This window comes from Achroia grisella, unplaced genomic scaffold (genome assembly GCF_030625045.1).
Source record: "Achroia grisella isolate CSIRO2021 unplaced genomic scaffold, CSIRO_AGI_Agris_v1 utg109, whole genome shotgun sequence".
NCBI classification, from domain to species: Eukaryota; Metazoa; Arthropoda; class Insecta; order Lepidoptera; family Pyralidae; genus Achroia; species Achroia grisella.
In genome coordinates, this window is record NW_026712573.1 from 2,795,906 (window position 1) to 2,815,143 (window position 19,238).

The 19,238-nt window shown below is 36.6% G+C and overlaps 2 protein-coding genes across 2 annotated transcripts; both read left to right on the plus strand.

Annotated features, from left to right (window-relative positions):
- The first annotated feature begins 578 nt into the window (after window positions 1–578).
- Window positions 579–13,525, plus strand: LOC131846766 (zinc finger protein 48-like). The gene is made up of 17 exons (XM_059196163.1): window positions 579–852; window positions 1,631–1,799; window positions 2,832–2,909; window positions 3,189–3,364; window positions 3,747–3,834; window positions 4,702–4,921; window positions 5,937–6,016; window positions 6,410–6,625; window positions 7,230–7,392; window positions 8,452–8,605; window positions 8,750–8,881; window positions 9,168–9,244; window positions 9,526–9,663; window positions 10,586–10,693; window positions 11,446–11,561; window positions 12,032–12,337; window positions 12,611–13,525. The coding sequence occupies exons 2-17, from the start codon at window positions 1,752–1,754 to the stop codon at window positions 12,851–12,853; spliced, it is 2,343 nt and encodes a 780-aa protein (XP_059052146.1). The 5' UTR covers window positions 579–852; window positions 1,631–1,751; the 3' UTR covers window positions 12,854–13,525.
- A 2,148-nt stretch (window positions 13,526–15,673) lies between these two features.
- Window positions 15,674–18,782, plus strand: LOC131846271 (conserved oligomeric Golgi complex subunit 8). Its single transcript, XM_059195534.1, has 7 exons — window positions 15,674–15,854; window positions 15,974–16,280; window positions 16,499–16,664; window positions 16,793–16,888; window positions 16,965–17,148; window positions 17,320–17,483; window positions 17,557–18,782. Exons 1-7 carry the CDS (start codon window positions 15,800–15,802, stop codon window positions 18,247–18,249), a joined length of 1,665 nt encoding a protein of 554 aa, XP_059051517.1. The 5' UTR covers window positions 15,674–15,799; the 3' UTR covers window positions 18,250–18,782.
- Window positions 18,783–19,238: the final 456 nt, after the last annotated feature.

The following is a 19,238-nucleotide window of genomic DNA, read 5'->3' on the forward strand; positions in this document are numbered from 1 at the left end:
ACCGCTAAAGAATAACTTTTAGACGCACTGGACTGTTTAATTATGTCGTCTTCGTCGACGAGGTCGGTTTTGTGTGATAGCGTAGTTGTACAGGGCGAAAAGAACCGTAGTTAAGTTTGTTGCCGTTATGGGATCTTTAGGGTAAATATGAACGTGCATCCAACAGCGTTATTGTATCGAGACATTTTTCCTAGGTATATACACAAGCATACTGATAATAAGAGGATTGAGTGTGATTGGGTGGAATTATTGTTATTAGCACTGTCCATCCTTTATGAAATGCTAGATGATGGCAGGTAGAATTTGTAGAGATCCACATTGTGAACGCACCATGGCGCGCCAGTGGCTCGACGCAAGCTCTTATATATATAGAATTTGTAATTTTGTACCTAATTAAGCATTGTATCGTATAGTCGTAAACGAGACTAACATTGCTTTGCCTTTAATGCAGCTAAGTAACCATACCATTATCATTCAGAAATATTCGATTTCGTCTAGTTTGGATTTGGTCTTTAGGTCAATACCGTAAATAATCTATAGTTCTAATTCTCTATGTAGTCTGTGGTTCTACTCTATATGTTATACCTACCTACTTTCATTGTTGCAGTTGCGAATGAAATATGTATATTTATCCAATAACCAAAGAATAAAATATATAGTGTATTTCATGTAATGTAACGTGTTTAATATGGTAAAAATATTTTAAGTTTGATACTACACGGTTAGTGTCTGTTATATTTTGCTACAACTTTGGTTATATTATTGTTGTCGTCTATGTACTATCGTTAAATTCAATGATTGCGTCATGTAAACTTATAGATATACGATGAGGTCCTAGGAAAAGTGAAAATCGTTAGCCTTCATTATAATGCTATTACTTTTTTAGTTCTAGTGACTAAAACTATAATTATTTCCTGTACGGTATTGGTGATCTTAACCTTTCATTTGACAGAGATAACCTATGGTTTTTTTATTTTGACACCATTATTGCTTTTCATAAAACAATTTAATGTGAAATATTTATATATGGTCCTATTAAAGATTACTAATGTCTGCAAATATTAACTGAAATTAGTAATATAAACATTATTTCGAATCTCATAGTTAATAAGGTTATGTTGATGTTTTGGTTTTAGAAGGCGTACTTAGGTATTTAGTTTAGTCGTTGACATGATCATGGCAGCCAGATTAGTTTTTAAAATAGAGTTATAATTTCGACAGTAAATAACTTATTATTTAGAACACAATTTAGCATTCTCTATTTCGAAATTTGTTGAATAAAAGGAAAAGCCTTCAAAACCATAATATAGAGTAATCATTTCATAGTCAGTCAGTAAGTCTTTGCATACATATATTGGACATTATCTCCCAATTAGCTTAAGGGAAAGTCAGAACTAAGAGGGAGAATTCAATATATGTAATTAATACATGTATGATTAATATTAAATGTATATATTTTGCACTGTGATAGATTTGTATAGATTTAGATTGAAAACTATGTTTTATTCCTGGTTTAATTAATCCAATTAATATAATATGTATTTATTAATATATTTATATATATTTGGTTTCCGTTGGAGTAGAATTCTATATATTTATTTCCCTATATGAAATGTAAGTTTTTTTACAGTAACTGTAACAAAAACATGAAGATATGATAGCTATAAAAAGTACTTTTTAGTGAAATTTGTGAAGAAAACAATATTTAGGATATACAATTTTAGTTATGGGAGAGATCATAACATAACAACATGGATGGTGACGGAGACTTCCTCCATTGGGAGGAAGTAGAAGTAAAAGTAAGTGACAATACATTTGTTTTTACTCCTTTGGACACCTTTTTTATTTTGCACTCCTTTGGACTTTATTTTTTTCTTCCTTGAAATGTATGTGTGTTGATGATATTGTATGAAGAAATTATTATGAATGAACTACATTAATATATATACATGTATATATATTGATATACTTTATAATAAAATAGTATGTTAGGAAGAATACTTAATACTTAATGTAAGAAGTATTTTTAAGTCAGTGCTCAGTAGTTCAGAGACTCTTGAACTCTTGCTTTCTTGATATATGATAGTGTAGCGGCTTTTGTATTGATTACCGCATGCATCCTCATGTAATAATCCATATAGTAATTTTTGTAGCTGTGACGTGGTCGAGTGGAATGAGTAGTCATGCTCACTAAAATGTCCAGACATGTGGCGGCGTGGTGGGCCGGGTAATTGGCTCCCTAAAACATGGTTGAGCGCAGTGATGGCTGGCTCATCCGTCATACTCGTGAACGAGTACTGCTTGTAGGGACTGGCCTGCTCTTATCACTACAACTGATTTTATCTTATTGTGTTTTTATATTTGAGCCTAAATGAAGTAGTGTTGGTAGTTTGTATTCACACGTTTCGACTTGTAAAATGTGAACTTACAAGGATTGTTTAAAAGAGCAACACTCAAGTTTCTTGCTTATTCTTCTTGTGATGAGACAGCTTTCCGAATTAGCGGTAGATTTAAAACAATGTTGACTATTCAAAAGTGCTTAAGTTAAGTTTATTTGAATAAATGATTTTCTATTCTATTCTTGACTTGATATTTCTGTCCGAAAAGAATTCTTTTTTTCTCAGACAGAAATATCAAGGCTCTTCTTTTGTTTTTTATAGAATAAATAAATAAATACAGCATAGTATTTATTTATTCTAAAAAAAACAAAGCTGTAAAAGAAATAATGTTGCTGGAAAAAATACTATTTTCTACTCTTTACATCTCAATAATATGTTGCTGGAAAATAGTAAAAGGTGCATTTTTAAAGAAAATAATTAAACTTTTTTTAGCAAAGCCCTGTCCATCCAGTAGGTGATGAGGAGATATGTGACCTTGACAATGTGCAAACTGGAAGTTTTTCCAATATGGTAAATGTTATTATATCATTCTGTTCTTACATTTGTAAATATAATGATAAACTTAACAGGGGAAGAGAGGTAGAGAAGACTACTTTTAAAAAGAATTGCTTCTTGTGATTAAATATTTACAAATAAAAATGGATATCATTAAAATGTTCTCTATGCCTAAATTCACAAATGTTTAGTGATTAATTGAATAGATTATAAGTTGATGTACCACTACATAACAAACACTATAATGTTATTCTTTGTGTAAATTATACATATTTATATGTATGTCAATTTTAGACTTCAGAAGAAATTATTACAAATATGGATCAAACAGCAGCCGAGAACTTGATGTATTTATCACAAGATGTTGTGAGTTATACAGAAACGGCAGAGCTTGTAGAGGATCCAAATGTGGAGTGTGTCACTGAAGAAGTGATTACTGATGATTGGGTGATATCAGGAGGGCAGGAAAGGTAAATTATTATATTACACAATCATTAAGACCAACCATATTACTGTTTTTAGTTTCTATGGATAGAATTGTGTGTCCATATCAAGTCAGGTTAGTTAGCTCATAGTGGTGAATTAACCAGAAATTATTGAATATAGTTTACATGGGTGACTGTATGGAAGTTGACCTGACACTGCTTGGAACATTGCTTGCTATATACTATTATATTGCAAGCAATGTTGGGCTAATATTAAATTTAATGTTGGATGTCAAAATTTGTAACTTGTTTATTTTTTTTCCAAGGAATCTTATTATTTTTATTATTATGTTGTATTTGTATTATTTGTTCACTAATTACAATTGATTAAGAATCCTATTTATTTACTTTAAATGTTCTCTTTCAGAGTGGAAGTATCGCTAGAGCATTTAGCAAATCCAGTGTTAGATATAAAAGAAGAAAATGATATTGATGTACCCCTTCCAACTGATCAGGTTAGTGTTCTACATTATTGATAAACTTATTGTACATTCCTGTATTTTATTATGAGTTTTAATTTTATTGTTGTGTTTATTGTAGCTCTATTTATTATTATGTTATAGGTAATAGACCACTGATGTAAATAAATACATACATAATAGGCAGTATGATGTAAATAAATACATGCATATTAAACACCCATACAGGCACCACAAGAAGTAAAGTAGTTTGCAAATCTACTAGACCACAGAGGCTGTTAATTGTACACAATTTATTTCAATGGGACTCATATGTATTACTAGCAAAATCGGGTTATTAGTTCACATCACTATTACTACTATAATTCCCCTCCTACATTCCTGTACTTATATACAAATCTATTTGTTATCTGATTATTGATGATTTAACCCCTGTCCCATTTATATCGTTGATTAAATAGAAATAAGACATTTTGCCTCTTTTTGTATAAGTCAATTAAATTAACCACACTGTCTTAATCATTATCTAAATACTTTTAAAATGATATATAATATTTCTGTGTAAACTAAAATTTTAAAGGCAAAAATAATTTAAATAAATTAAAAAAAAACTTTAAATGCTTGTCTTGTAAAGAAAAGTACATTTTGAATACTGCCATTATTCTATTTAACCGACGATATGGGGATCGAAATGACGGCCTTAGCAGCGGTTGGAGCCCTGTAGAGGTGCTTGGCATTCAGCCATCTCATTTTTGTTCAGTGAAGCTGTAAATTCCAGTATTTAATAATTCGAAAAAATGGCTTATCTTGCACTTTCATGACTCACATATAAAATCTAGCTTTACTTTAGTATGTAGTGTTCCCTTCTAACTCTTCTAAATTTGAGTGTGGGCGTGATCTCAGGACGAGTACACAGCGATGCGGCCGTGGCCATGTGACTTCTGCTCAAGGCGGTTTCGCAAAAAAGCGGCGCTTATGAACCATATGGTTGCGCATCAAAACGACCGACCGCACGCGTGTAACCTCTGCGGCGTACGGTACGTGAGAAAGTGCGATCTCATGAATCACTTGAAGGTCCACGCCTTCGTACCCGATGACCACGACCAGGATTCCCTGCACTATGGTTAGTCAGATTTTTTACATAATGAGTACACACAAAGGCGGCTATATATGTATATACAAACAAATGGTTGCAAACAAGCAAATGGCCCGTCTAATGGCGGATGGTAAATGGTTATCGCAGCCTATGGACACCTGTAACACTAAGGGCGTCACGTGCTTGTTGCCGACACTTAAGAAACTTTAATATACCCTTCTTGAAACACCCCATGCTGTTGTCTCGTGAGTAAACTTCGGCAGGTAGTTCATTCTATAATGTAAGTAGATGTGGAAGCAAGCTCCTTTGAAATCGTGCTGTCCGAGGCCACTTAGGTTCCAGTGTGTGGAGATAAATTCTCTCTCGATGGCGAGTGGTGCGATGGTAAAATGTTAGTAACACACACACATTGCTATCCCTTCGCGACTTAGACCGGTGAAACGGTAGCTGTCAGGTTACTAGGACACGATTAGGTACCACTTCAATGAATAATCGCCGGAGTTTCAAAGCGTAAAGAGGAAAGTGGCTACATACTTTCCTCTTTATGCTTTGGAACTCCTGGAAAGTAATTCGCATTTGGGTAATATAACAACTAAACGATTGTCAACAGTCTTAGCTGTGGCTCTTATTGTTAGACACTACCAACAAGAGAAGTTACAATATCAATGTAGTATTTTTACAACATACTTGTATTTTTGTACTTTTATTGAAGTTTCCTGATGATATTTAAAAAGGATGAATAGAATTTATTTTAATTGGTTTTAGTATATTGTATAAGTGTCTGTTACCATTGTAGAAAGAAGTTGCGAATCAATCTTTGAATAAATCCGAGGTTGATGGAATAAAAATACTTTATTTAATAATATAATTTCTATGTATTTCCCACCATATTTTATTCAAGAAAAAATTATAAGAATATTTTCTTCTTATAATTATATGGCAACGGAATAACCATATACAGCCTAAACAATCTTAAATGGATTGAAATGTCTGAAAATGATTTGTTAATGAAATTAATAATGTAAATTACCAATTTTTTCAGATGATTTATTAGATAGTGATCAAATTGTCAAACCAAAGAAAAAAAGAGGTAGACGGAAAAAGAATCCAGAACCAGTAGAGGTGAGTATTGTAATAATACCAATATAATATTATCAAAAGAAATGTAATATATGTAAAAAAAATATATACCATTTAGAAGGACGCGGGAATGCGCGTGATGACGGCCTGCGCGGTTTCTTTTTCTCTTTGTCTACATTAAAAATCTAAATCTACTTAAAACAACATTTCTTTAAAAGAGCAACACACAAGTTTCTTGCTCATTCTTTTTGTGATGAGTCTGCGTTCTGAATGAGTGGTAGAATAAAAAAAAGGTGTCTATTATAAAAATGCTTATATTAAGTTTACTTGAATAGAGATTATTTCTATTTCTACCTGTACATGCATATACTTTTCTGGGTGAAAGTCTATTCACGCGTGAAAGAGCGTACGCGTAATGGGAGCTATTCTTAACAGAATGGCATGTGGGAGAATATGACGTCGGCGCGGACGCAGCAGTGGTCGCGGCGCGCGCGGCCGGCCGCCGCCGCCCCGCCGTCGCCGCCCACGCCGCCGCCGCCGCCGCTGCCGCCGTCGCCCCCGCCGCCCCCCACCGACCCCTCGCGCCCCTTCGTGTGTCGCCACTGCGGGGTCGGCTTCGCGAGGGAGAAGGCGCTGCAGTCGCACGCTCGGGTACTTATCGTTTGATATAAGTAAAACTTCAATTACTCGTTTGTGTAAATGTACGACAGAACATAGACTCGGTAGAATTCGATTGAATATCGTAGTTCCCGTGTAAAATTAATTCGAATAGGTGAGTATGATCAGGAGATATATGATTACCGATTGTTTACGAAGATTATAGAATCTATTTTAATTGTTGCTCCAGATTACTATTAATAATTTTGTGGTGAATGGTAAGGTTGGATTCAGATATTTAGTAATCAATCGCCACCGTCCACAAGGACGACAACAGTTGTCAGTGTTTCTGACTCCCCTATCTAATGTCATGCCGGTATATTATTCCATTATTATTTAATAATAACTGATAGTCCCCGACAACATGTGGAAATTCGATGACTAATCAGGACCATCTCAAGATACGATGATTCCACTGAGAATCACACTCTACCCGCGACGTAACTTTTACCGCATATGCTCATAGAGTTCGACCGATTGCAAGATGGATACAGAAAACAATATATTACGAGCCATACGCTCGGTTGGAATGCGACGACGTTTTGAGTTACCGAATGTATGTTATTGACCTAAGCCGTGAGGTACTGCGCATGTGCAGGTGCACGGCGGCGACTCGCCGGTGGAGTGCGCATCGTGCGGCGAACTGTGCTGGTCGCGCGAGGCGCTGGCCGCACACGCCGCCGCGCGCCACCCGCACCTGCCGCGCCCGCCGCGCGCGCGCGCAGACCCCGACCCCGACCCCGACCCCGGGGACGACTCCGGTGAGTACACACTCTTTTATAGGAACACTGCACCACCCGCACCTGCCGCGCCCGCCGCGCGCGCGCGCAGACCCCGACCCCGACCCCGACCCCGGGGACGACTCCGGTGAGTACACACTCTTTTATAGGAACACTGCACCACCCGCACCTGCCGCGCCCGCCGCGCGCGCGCCGACCCCGCGCGCGCGCGTACACACTCTTTTATAGGAACACTGCACCACCCGCACCTGCCGCGCCCGCCGCGCGCGCGCGCAGACCCCGACCCCGACCCCGACCCCGGGGACGACTCCGGTGAGTACACACTCTTTTATAGGAACACTGCACCACCCGCACCTGCCGCGCCCGCCGCGCGCGCGCGCAGACCCCGACCCCGACCCCGGGGACGACTCCGGTGAGTACACACTCTTTTATGGAAACCACCCGCACCTGCCGCGCCCGCCGCGCGCGCGCGCAGACCCCGACCCCGACCCCGCCCCCGGGGACGACTCCGGTGAGGACACACTCTTTTATAGGAACACTGCACCACCCGCACCTGCCGCGCCCGCCGCGCGCGCGCGCAGACCCCGACCCCGACCCCGCCCCCGGGGACGACTCCGGTGAGGACACACTATTTTAAAGGAACACTGCACCACACACGACCCCCCGGGGCGCGAGTACACACTCTTTTATAGGAACACTGCACCACCCGCACCTGCCGCGCCCGCCGCGCGCGCGCCGACCCCGACCCCGACCCCGCGGGGCACGCGCTAGCTTTTATAGGAACACTGCACCACCCGCACCTGCCGCGCCCGCCGCGCGCGCGCGCGAGTCGACCCCGACCCCGACCCCAACGTACACAAGTATCAAGGCATTTGTGGCCCTGGTCCCCATCTACGTGCTGATAATTATAGATATTGAGCAATTTATATTTTATTATTTTTTCATATGTACATACATATGAAAAAATAATAAAAATAATAGTTATAATAATAGTCTACAAGGTATTTGTAATATGCTCTACATGACTTGAATTAAGTAAATAAATAAAATAGCAAATGATAAACCCCTTCCTCAATGTAGACGAGGACATGGACTTCCGGCTGTCGCAGGCGTCAGGTGGCGCGGAACGGCCTGCCTACGAGCAAATGAGGGGGCCGGAGCTGTTTTGCCAGGACTGCGGCGTTGCCTTCCAGCGTGCGGACCTACTGCGCAGACACGTGGCCGCCGCGCACAGGTACGCGGCTTGACTATATACTATACTATACTTTTTTTTTAATTAATAAAAAATTGTATGTATAAATAATGACCGCGTCAAATTTAACTACATACTATCAAAATACATGGATTGTTCAGATTATCAAATGTTGTATTACACTAGTTATAAGCGGCACGACAGCACGAGCAGCACGTGGGCGGAGCACACGTGCGACGTGTGCGGGGAGAGCTGCACCGACGCGCTGCAACTGCTGGCGCACGCAGAGCGGCACGCGGAGCGCCCGCGGGCCCCCAGGTACTACCGACACTCGCTGACCCCCTCCATACCTGCACTGACCCCTATTACAGTATCTGGAACCTGGAACGTTATCTTTTACTATGGAATTAATTAATTTCACTCAAAGTAATTATAGTCCTGAGCTTGCACTACATATTAAGTAAATTAATTTCAAGACTTCCTGCTCCTTTTAGAAGCTACCAAATACCGCTAAAATTGTTGCCAACGTTAAGGATGGCATAGGAGATTTATTTTGTAACTGTTAAATGACTGCAGTAAAAGATTACATATTTTTATTTTTTAGATTAAAGAAGATGAGTCGAGGTAGAAATAATACGTCGTCGTCTAACAGTTCGAGGCAATTTCCCTGTAGAGAATGTGGTAAGTGATAAGAGCGATTAAAGCCATTTTTTTTAAATGGTTTTAAAAAACACGTGTCATCATTTTAAATATATTTTAAACCTACCGACAATTCAAATGACAATATTCGTTATGAGGAGCTGGCAAGAAACTCGAATCTATTTACATCATTTACTTATTTGGTCATACAATATTGACAATTCTGACCATAAACAACCAACATTTGGCTTGTATGTTACTTTATGCAATAGCTCGTTGAAAGATGTCAATGTAGATAAAATACACACTCCCAATTTTTGCAGGTAAAGTGTTCGGATCGCGGAGCTCCCAGCAGATCCACATACGGATTCACACGGGCGAGCGGCCGTATGCGTGTAGATTTTGTTGGAAGGCGTTTGCGGACGGCGGCACGCTTCGCAAGCACGAAAGAATACACACAGGTCACTGTTATGCTGATATTATTATTGTTTTTTTTTCTGTACTCAAGTACGAAAAATATGACCGTCATCTTTATTCTCTTATTCACAAATTGCAATGTACATTTAAATATGCATATCTGGAAATGCAACTCAGGTTTTAGTATAAAATAAGTAAAAAGCCCAATACTGTAAAAACATATCAGTAGCCATGCTCATATTAATATATTATAATAATATCTCAGGGCAGTTCTCAAAGTGCCTTCTAGCTCCAAAATAAGCAGAACTTGTGTTATGGGTACTGGACAACTGATATAAATACATAAATACTTTTTTTTGGATATACATACATATTATACATAGGAAATACCCAGACCAATTCAAACAATCATACTCATGAATACACATGTTTGTACCGTGCGAGCCGCGACTATCGCAACCAGGCAGCTCGATGACGACCTCGGTAGTTTAGTAACAAGATGCCGAGCGGGAATTCATTATCATGCCGTAACATGAGCCCCTGGTGTTTCGGGCGTCCATAGGCTACGATAGGCGTTTACTATCAGATGGCCCGAATGCTTGTTTGCCACCGTCGTAATAGAATAGAATATATAGAATACTGGCTGTGCCCGCGGTTTCTCCCGCGTTAAATTTCAATAAAAAATATAGCCTATATGTTTTTCTGATGCATAAATTATATTACTGTAAGATTTCATCAAAATAGTATATGCGTGAAAGAAACAAACATCCATACTGGCAAACTTTCGCGTTTATAATATTATATTAAGATTAAGATAATTTTATTGACTCGTTTCACACAAAATAAAAAAAAGCAATAACATACACATTAAAAAATAGAGTCAATATGGACAACAAATAAGCGTAATGCTAGAAATATAAAAAAGTTTAGAGTATAAAAGTATTGTGTTAAGGTATTGTGTTGCAGGCGAGAAGCCGTACGCGTGCGCGGTGTGCCCGCGCGCCTTCAACCAGCGCGTGGTGCTCCGCGAGCACGTGCGCTCGCACCACTCCGCGCCCGACCGCCGCGCCAACGGTCAGTGCCCACTACTCTTATTTACTTAAGCTTTGCATTCCATCATTTTACACTAAACCAAGGTAGGTAGGAAATTCAAAGTAAATCAATTATGTACCCTGTGTTGGGCGCACAGGGCACATAATTGATTTACTTGGCTAGCGGAAGAGAAGAGAGGAGGAAGAGTTCATTGTTATATAATTATAAAATTATTATTTAAATAATAATAATAACATGTAATTCACTTAATTATTAAGAAATGTATACTATATATATATTTAATTAATAAAATTCAGTATGCCATTTTTATATTCGAAGAAATAGTAGAATATTAAAATTAGCAATCACTTGAGATCTATATATTTTTTCCTTTACTATTTTTTACTATTCCGCGTACCACTTGATTATACATATTATATACCTTGATTTTTCCGCTCTCGCTTACTTCACCGTCAAACAGTTTGTTTCCATTGAAGACAGAGAAATGGTACCAAAATTACAGAGTACAGAGGCGTAATATCGTAGACCTCCGGTATGATAACGCTTGTGAGGTACCATAGTCGTCAGTCGATGTCCGTGAAGCTTTTTAAGTGTATATATTGGTGAGCTAACCATCAGCTTGTTTACCATTTTATTTGAACAAAAAAATAAACATACTCCACTAGAAGGAATACTTCTTCCTAAAATCAGTAATTTGTAGAAGTCCATTTTTAGCATAGGATTAAAATGTATGTGTATTTCATCAATTATTTATTATTCTTGTAACATTTCAGGTGGGCCTGCATATTGTTGCGTGGTTTGTGAAAGGACGTTACATTCCAGTGCAGAACTAGTCCAGCATTTAATTCAACATTGCGATGCAAATACAGCTCTTAAAAGGCAACCTCAGGTGAGTCAAATTTGAATTGATTTACTGGCCTATTGAAATACCAACAATATTAATCCAAAATGGCTGTGGAGTTTTATTAGAGATAAAGATTTATATTTATCTTCACATTACAATTAATAACAGTCTGTTTTATTTACGACTAATAGGGTTTATTGATTAGGAGTACCATGCACAAAAAGATACTATGCCTCTAATTTGTTGCTTGAAAACTAAGAAGTAAAATTTCAATAACAAGAAATTAGATTGTAACATAACATCGCATTGTTATATGAATTTCCGTCGGGTGGTTCTCGAGCGAATAATAAGCGACTTTAAGATAGACGAAGAAATGATATAAGAGTTCTAAGTTTGGACGTTTATATTCATAGGTAGGATAGGTCATGGTGCACTTCACTTTGGAAAACATTGATACACCTATATTAGAAATAGAAGATTTAACAAATATAAGTTAACTTATATTACCTACACAGTCGGGTCCGCGCAAGTACAAGCGGCGGCGGAGAGTGAAAGTGGAGTCGCCAGTGGAGAACCCGTGGGAGCGGGCGTCGCGGTCGGCGAGCGGATCGCCCGCGCGGCTGTCGCCCCCCTCGCCCCCCTCGCCCCCGTCGCGGTCCCCGTCGCCGCCCCCCTCGCCGACGTCCCCCTCGCCGCCGCCCTCCCCCGCGCCGCGCTCCCCGCCGCCCGCACGCCGCCGCCGCCGCCGCCCCGCGCCCCCGCCGCGCGCGCCGCGCCCCCGCATGATACACACGGAGCAGCCGCGGCCCAGGACCAAACAGGTCTGTGTTTAAGTTACCATTAGCCAAACCTCTTGACTATACTTTTTTTTATTTAGCCGTCAGAAAATATCCCTTTTCAGTTGAGTGGAAGCTTTTATTTAATCTAACCTATGGTTATGAGGTTGTGGATGTCCACATTTTCTATTGTCACTGTAAATACAGTAAAAATTGCTCTTTAATTTTATATAGTTTTGTACATATATAAATATATTCTATATACCACTCCATATAATAGTCGTTACAAGTTTATCAAGAAGTAAACATTTGTTACAGATTCGTACGAGAAGGCCCCCTCGTCACCCGGCCGACGACTTGCGTGCCATCCGGGCGCGATCCCCCGCGGTGTCCCCGCCCCGCGCGTCGCCCCCGCCCCCGTTGTCGCCGCCGTCGCCGCCGTCCCCACAGTCTCCGCCGGCGGAGCACGCGGTTCCAGGCGGCGCGTTCAAGTGCGAGATGTGTTCGCTGGAGTTTCCCCGCCGCGACGCGCTGCTACTACACGTGCCCATACACATTTGACGAGAACCGCGACTACTGCGACGCTCGCGACGTCGCCGCTAAGCCCGTCGTATACACGACCGGTAACTATACGTATATGTCGTAGCGAGATCGCAGAATCGACATCATACCACAATACAGACGACAGAATTACGTCAAGTATTGACATATTGTGAAATCACGTTTTTTAACAATTGATATGATATGCCTTGATCATAACAATAATTGGAGATTGTATCTTAATCAGATATCTTCTCTTGAAAGTGATGATGTGTAATAAAGATGAAGTTCGTTATTTTTCGGTATTAATTAATTCCCGTGGGATTATTGCAATACTATTCACCTTTTATTAAAATAAATGAGAAATTTCTGTCAGAAATATGTATATATATAGCAATATATATAAATAACAATAATAATGCTAGAAAATCCACATAGTGCCATCTAGCCCCAATCTAAAAATATATTGTGTTATGAATACTAGATAACTAGTATACATATTAGAAATATTTACATGTTTGATAAAATTAAAAATATATTTCTATGATAATTTACATGAGTCCCAATATGCAATATTGTTTAGAAACGCAAAGCAATTCATATGATGATCATGTAACGAAGTAGTTTTAGATCCCAGAATGAAAAAAACTGATAAACTGGTAAAATCTATAGTATCTCTGAATTTTGATGAGACCACTAAATGAAATATTGGTACTGTGTATTACTTATACATATATATGTATAAATGTATATGTAATACGTAGTACGTATATATGTATACTTTCCAAAAATCGGTGTTGAGTAATTTTAAAGTGCTACATTTATTCATCACTTTTTAAATAATAATGTCAAAATTTTTAAACCCCAAACGTCAACTGCACACAAAACAAGTATATCCAAAACAAGTCGTGTGTCGCTCTCGTTTCGAAATGAAGTCGATAAGTTTTAGATATTAATAGGCAGGGCATAATAATATCTAGTGGTTTATAAACTTCATTAGGCACACGTTGTGTTGATACTACGCCTAATACCAAATAATGAGTAAGCGGCCTAATTAAACATTTCTACATCATGACTGTAATAAGATTATTCCATTTTCATTGATGAATCTCTATTGACAGTAATGAGTATTGCCATATCCTTAATGGGATGACAATCATAGGAATTGTATTTAATAGTAATGACTAATGTAAGGTACTTCACAATTTAATTATTATAATATATGATTTCAATGTTGAAATTGCCATAATCCAAGGAAAGGGATTTGTTATGATCATGATAATTTCTAATTGAAGTGGATGACTTCATATATAGTGTAACTATGTATGTATTAATTTAGGTGTTAAATAAATGTTTTAGAGAATGTATGAAATGTAGATGTGAAAGTGTTATTGGTAATACATGATTATTAAGACTCTACTTTTAAGTGTGTGATTGTTAAATAATTCTGTATTATTGAAAATGAATTGAGCTACTCTTTATTTTATTTGTCTTTACAATAAAGTTAGAGCTGTTTAATGATGGATGTCAATTATTGTAAATAGTTACTTGTGTAATTTTTTTTTACAAAACACTGAAGGACATCTCGAGGCTAAACACTGTATAATTATACTGTATTTCTTGGTGTGTTCTAAATATTTCATAATAATTTCGATTTCTTTTGACTTATTTTTATAAGTACATGTAAATGGGTATTATATTTTCACTAATGGACTGATTTATCTATTAGTTTCAAAATTATTGTTTAAACTAGACATAATTTGTACATAAGTATATATATAATGTTTCAGATCACCGTCGTGTTTTTTTTTTAAGTAGATGAATAAAATTTAAGGTCCTTTAATTATCATCACCTTAGTGCAGTAAACATTTATCTAGATTACACAAGATGCCAATATTCTTGTGCCATACAATAATGACAGCCAGTCACTGACAATACCAATTTAGTAAATTATTCAACGGAAAGATCTCGATAGTATTCTTGAACAGGTAAATTCATAACGAATAAATTGTAATCATGGAATAATTTTAAAGTAAATGTTATAGTTATGTGTAGTAGGTCTCCAATATGTAAAATTATTATTACTGTAAATAGGAAGAGGACATTTTTAAAATTAGTAAAATAATAATGTTATTTTAAAATGAATACATAAAAATAAGATACAAAATATTTTCATTAGTGTAACATAATTCAGTAGTCATCCTCATTTACCGGGATATATGTTCATGCAAACTGCATGTTTAATATCTCATAAATGTAAGAAAATGTGTACCTATGCAGCAATAAAGCAATACCAATACAATTACATTATTATTATTATCATCATCGCTCTACTATTATCATTGTGTTAAGAAGGCCACATATCAATCTCCTCGATTTGTCACCGTCCTTTTTGATATGGATAGATTACATTTACTAACGTCCTCCTCCTCTCGTGTCTCTCCTCCTCCGTCCGGCTCCTCTCGTGGCGCGGATTTTAATTGAAACTATTTACTGTAGATTTAGATTGTTGAAATGAAAGTAGTAATAATATGATTATAAGTTAATTTTACTAGTTGTGGTAAGTTGTGCTACCAAGTAGGTAAACATCTCAAACGCGGCAGCAGTGAAGGTGAGTAACTGCAGTAATTCGTGGGCGCAATAACGTTGCGAGGATAGAAAACAAAAACTTTCTGCTGTCGTATATTGCAATGGTTTTTATAAGAATTTACCTATAATCACATTACATTATAATTTGATCAATTGTATCCAAATCCAATAATAAATGTGTATAAAAAAGATAGTGCCTTTTAATTGTCAATTTGACATAGTCAAGATGACACTGACACATCACTCTCGATTGTATGCCTGATATCGAAGAAAATAAATATAATAATTTAAATAAAATCTAAAGGATTAAGTTACGTGCCCAAATATTAATTGTAATATAATAGTATTTATTTTTTTAATATATATTTTGTTACCAAATGGCGCAAGAACTAAAGGAATTGTGTCATTTATTGTTTCCCGATTCTACGGAAGGTAAATAATTTCGGTTTATTATTAAAAAAAACTTTTATTAATCGTGTTACGTAGCACAACAGAAAAATGAGCAATTATACACTTTTAAATAGACCTCAGAAACCCTAATTTACTTACAGAATCATTGGAGAATTTTAATGAAATCAATGACTACATAAAAAAGTTAGGCTCACAGAACTGGGAGTATGTTCGTAAAGAGCCGGAGAGATTAACCGAGGAAATGAAACAATTGACAGAACAGACACAGGAATTGGCTTTCACCAATTACAAAACCTTTGTTGAGACAGCAGAGACCTCAAAAACTATAATGAAGGATTTGGGAAAGTCGAAAGAGTCACTGGATCTATTTCTGAATATGACACCTAATTTCTTACATGAATGTGAGAAATTTTCACAGATTGTTGGGAATATTGTCAAAGAGAAAAGGTGAAATCAATGTTAATTGATTTTTTATGATTGAAATAGTTAATACTTCTATAATTTTAAATGTTAAATTAAATTTGTAAAAACAACTATTTTATTCCAATAAATACAAATTAGAATATGTATTAAAAATAAACAAGTTACGCCTATTACTCCTATTCCTATTCTGTAAATTCAATTATTAAATTTTGACTTAGCTGATATAATTTTTTTAATTTCAGCCAGTACAGTGGTATTCGTAATCAAGTTGACAAAATGTTGGAACTTCTAGAGTTGCCATCCATTATGCGAGAAGCTCTTAATGCTGAAGACTATGAGAGCGCATTGGATATATTTACATTTGTTCGTAATTTATCAAAAAGATATTCTGAGATACCTATAGTGCAAGTATGTCTTCTTATAACATTAAATGGTATTTCATGGATATATAATTTTGTATTAAAATATTCTATTCCAGGTCTTTATATTGAGAATATTTATATTTTGAAAAATAATAATATTATTTTCATTTACAGAATACAACTTCAGAAATAATGACACTGTGGTTTGAAACTTTATATCACTTATTTAATCAACTTCGTTATGATTTGCCTTTACCACAATGTTTGCAAGTAAGTTTTTCAATTATTTTTGTAAATATCATAATTTCTTACATTTACTATAATGGTAATAAATTTAACTTATTAGATTTTAGGATATCTTCGTAGAGCAAATACAGTATACCGAGCTACAGATGATGAAGAGAATGGGTTGCAATATGTAGCAGGGAGTAAAAACAATATCTTTACATCAGATGGGTTACATTTACATTTTTTAAAGGCAAGAAATGCATGGTTTCAAAAAGCTTTAGAGGATGCTAAGAATACCGAAAGTGAGTACAAATAACAATATAAGAACTAATTAATGACAAATTTAAAATCTTTCCAGAAAATATTTATAACTCATTATTGTTATTGGTGATGTTACTCTTGTTTGTCTACTGCATTCAATGATGATATGATAGTAAAATTATCTAAGATCATGTAATTTTTATTATTTGTAGCTCCTGAGAAATTATTGAGGAAAATTGTGGAACTGCATAGAATTCACCTTTTCAATGTATTAACTCAGCATAAATCAATATTTCTATCAGACACCCAAGATTCTAAAATAAAAGATGAAGAGTTAAATGGGACAAGTGCTCTTTCATGCTGGCTAAAAGAAAAGGTACCCAGGCATCATTTGTTTATTATTGTACACCTATATAGTGAAATGACATTAAATAATTTTGCATTTTTAGGTGGAAATTTTAGCTCACATATTGAACCAAGACCTATTGAGGGAGGATGAATCAAGCTTTGAGGCCTTATTAAATCAGTGCATGTTTTTGTGTCTGTCCTTCGGGAGAGTAGGTGCTGATATGAGATGTGTGTTGACACCTTTATTCCGAAATAATATTCTGTTGCAATTAAATAGTGGTCTTGAAAGAGTGGTTAGTCAATTAGAGAAGCAAATGCGGTCATACAAGGTACCCAGTATTAAGAATGTGCCACGACCAGTGAATGAAAACATGGCATCTGGTCCTCCAGAGAACTTACTTGATTACTATCCTTTAGCTGAGTTTTGTAATGGTTTATTGACTGTACTGAATTCACTGAGGATTACTGCCCCATTAAATATCGTTAAAGATGTTTACAAAGGATTTAGAAAATCATTAGAGAAAGCAGTCCACATATTAGTAGCATTTTATCATAAGGAACAACAGAGCTTTTCAGACATTGAGAGACAAAACTTTGTTTTGTTTTGTGTAAGTTTCTGTGAAGATTTAGTGCCTTACATAACGAAATGTTTATCACAGTCTTTCCCATCCACACAGATAGCAGAGTTGTTGGGGATTACGTTATCAGTTTTACAAGAAAGTAAAATTCTTTATATAGACCAAATAGTTATCTGTGAGCGCCTTGGCCCTATAATAAAATTACCAATTAATTAATCTATTCTACAAAAAATAATTTTGTGATCATAATACTATTATTCTATATGGGATGTGATGAAAAGATAAATGTAATATGTTATATCGAGTAAGAGATTTTTATATTATTAAAGTTAGTTATATAGTTGCGATTTTTACTGTCTAAAAATATTTGGTTTATCCTGAAGTTGTGGTGTGGTAGCGACACAAACAACTGGGGCTGCAAATTCGAATTTGGCAAATGAACACAGAACTCATCATTACCGCGTCGTTGACAACTTGACCACTGAGACGTCAAGAAAATTGTAATTGTAATAAGTAAATAAAACAATATTAATTGGACAAATTGTATGTTAATATGTATATTCAAAAATGGACCGGAGGGGGAGGGCCGGGGCAATTCTTGGGAGGCGGTAGTTTTTAATTTTGGCCCCGCCTCTAAATAATGAAGATCCGGGGCTGAAGTACCAGAGATTATGTCACAGTTCAGAATAAAAGCATTCCTATATTATTATCAATCAATGTAGAACATTTTAGTTGCTTCTGATCCGGAAGTTCTTTGTGTATTAATATTTTTCCCCAACTGTCGAGTTCAGTACTACAGATTCAATACAAGCAAGATAGCGCGGTATCCCCTGCGTCGCTGGCTGCCTAAAAAGAATAGTGCGCCAGCCAACCATCTATATAACGATGTCGAAGTTAACTGAAATTATTTTTTAAAAAGAATAAAATAGAAAATTCTTTATTCTAATAAACTTATATTGAAGTGGAATTTATTGTTTACTTGCTTATTTAGATGTCATGAACAACTATCATTCTTCTAAAGGACTTAAAAAGGAGAAGGTTCTTAATTCCACTGTACTTTTGCCGAGTCTTTATAAAAAGTCGCCTGCATGGGTACCTTTCCCTTAGCTATTTCAGTCGCCAAGCATTTTACTTTGTAAGCTGTGGTCGTGTTGAAGGTGAGACATTGTAGATAATTACTGAGTACAGATGCATGACACCTTACT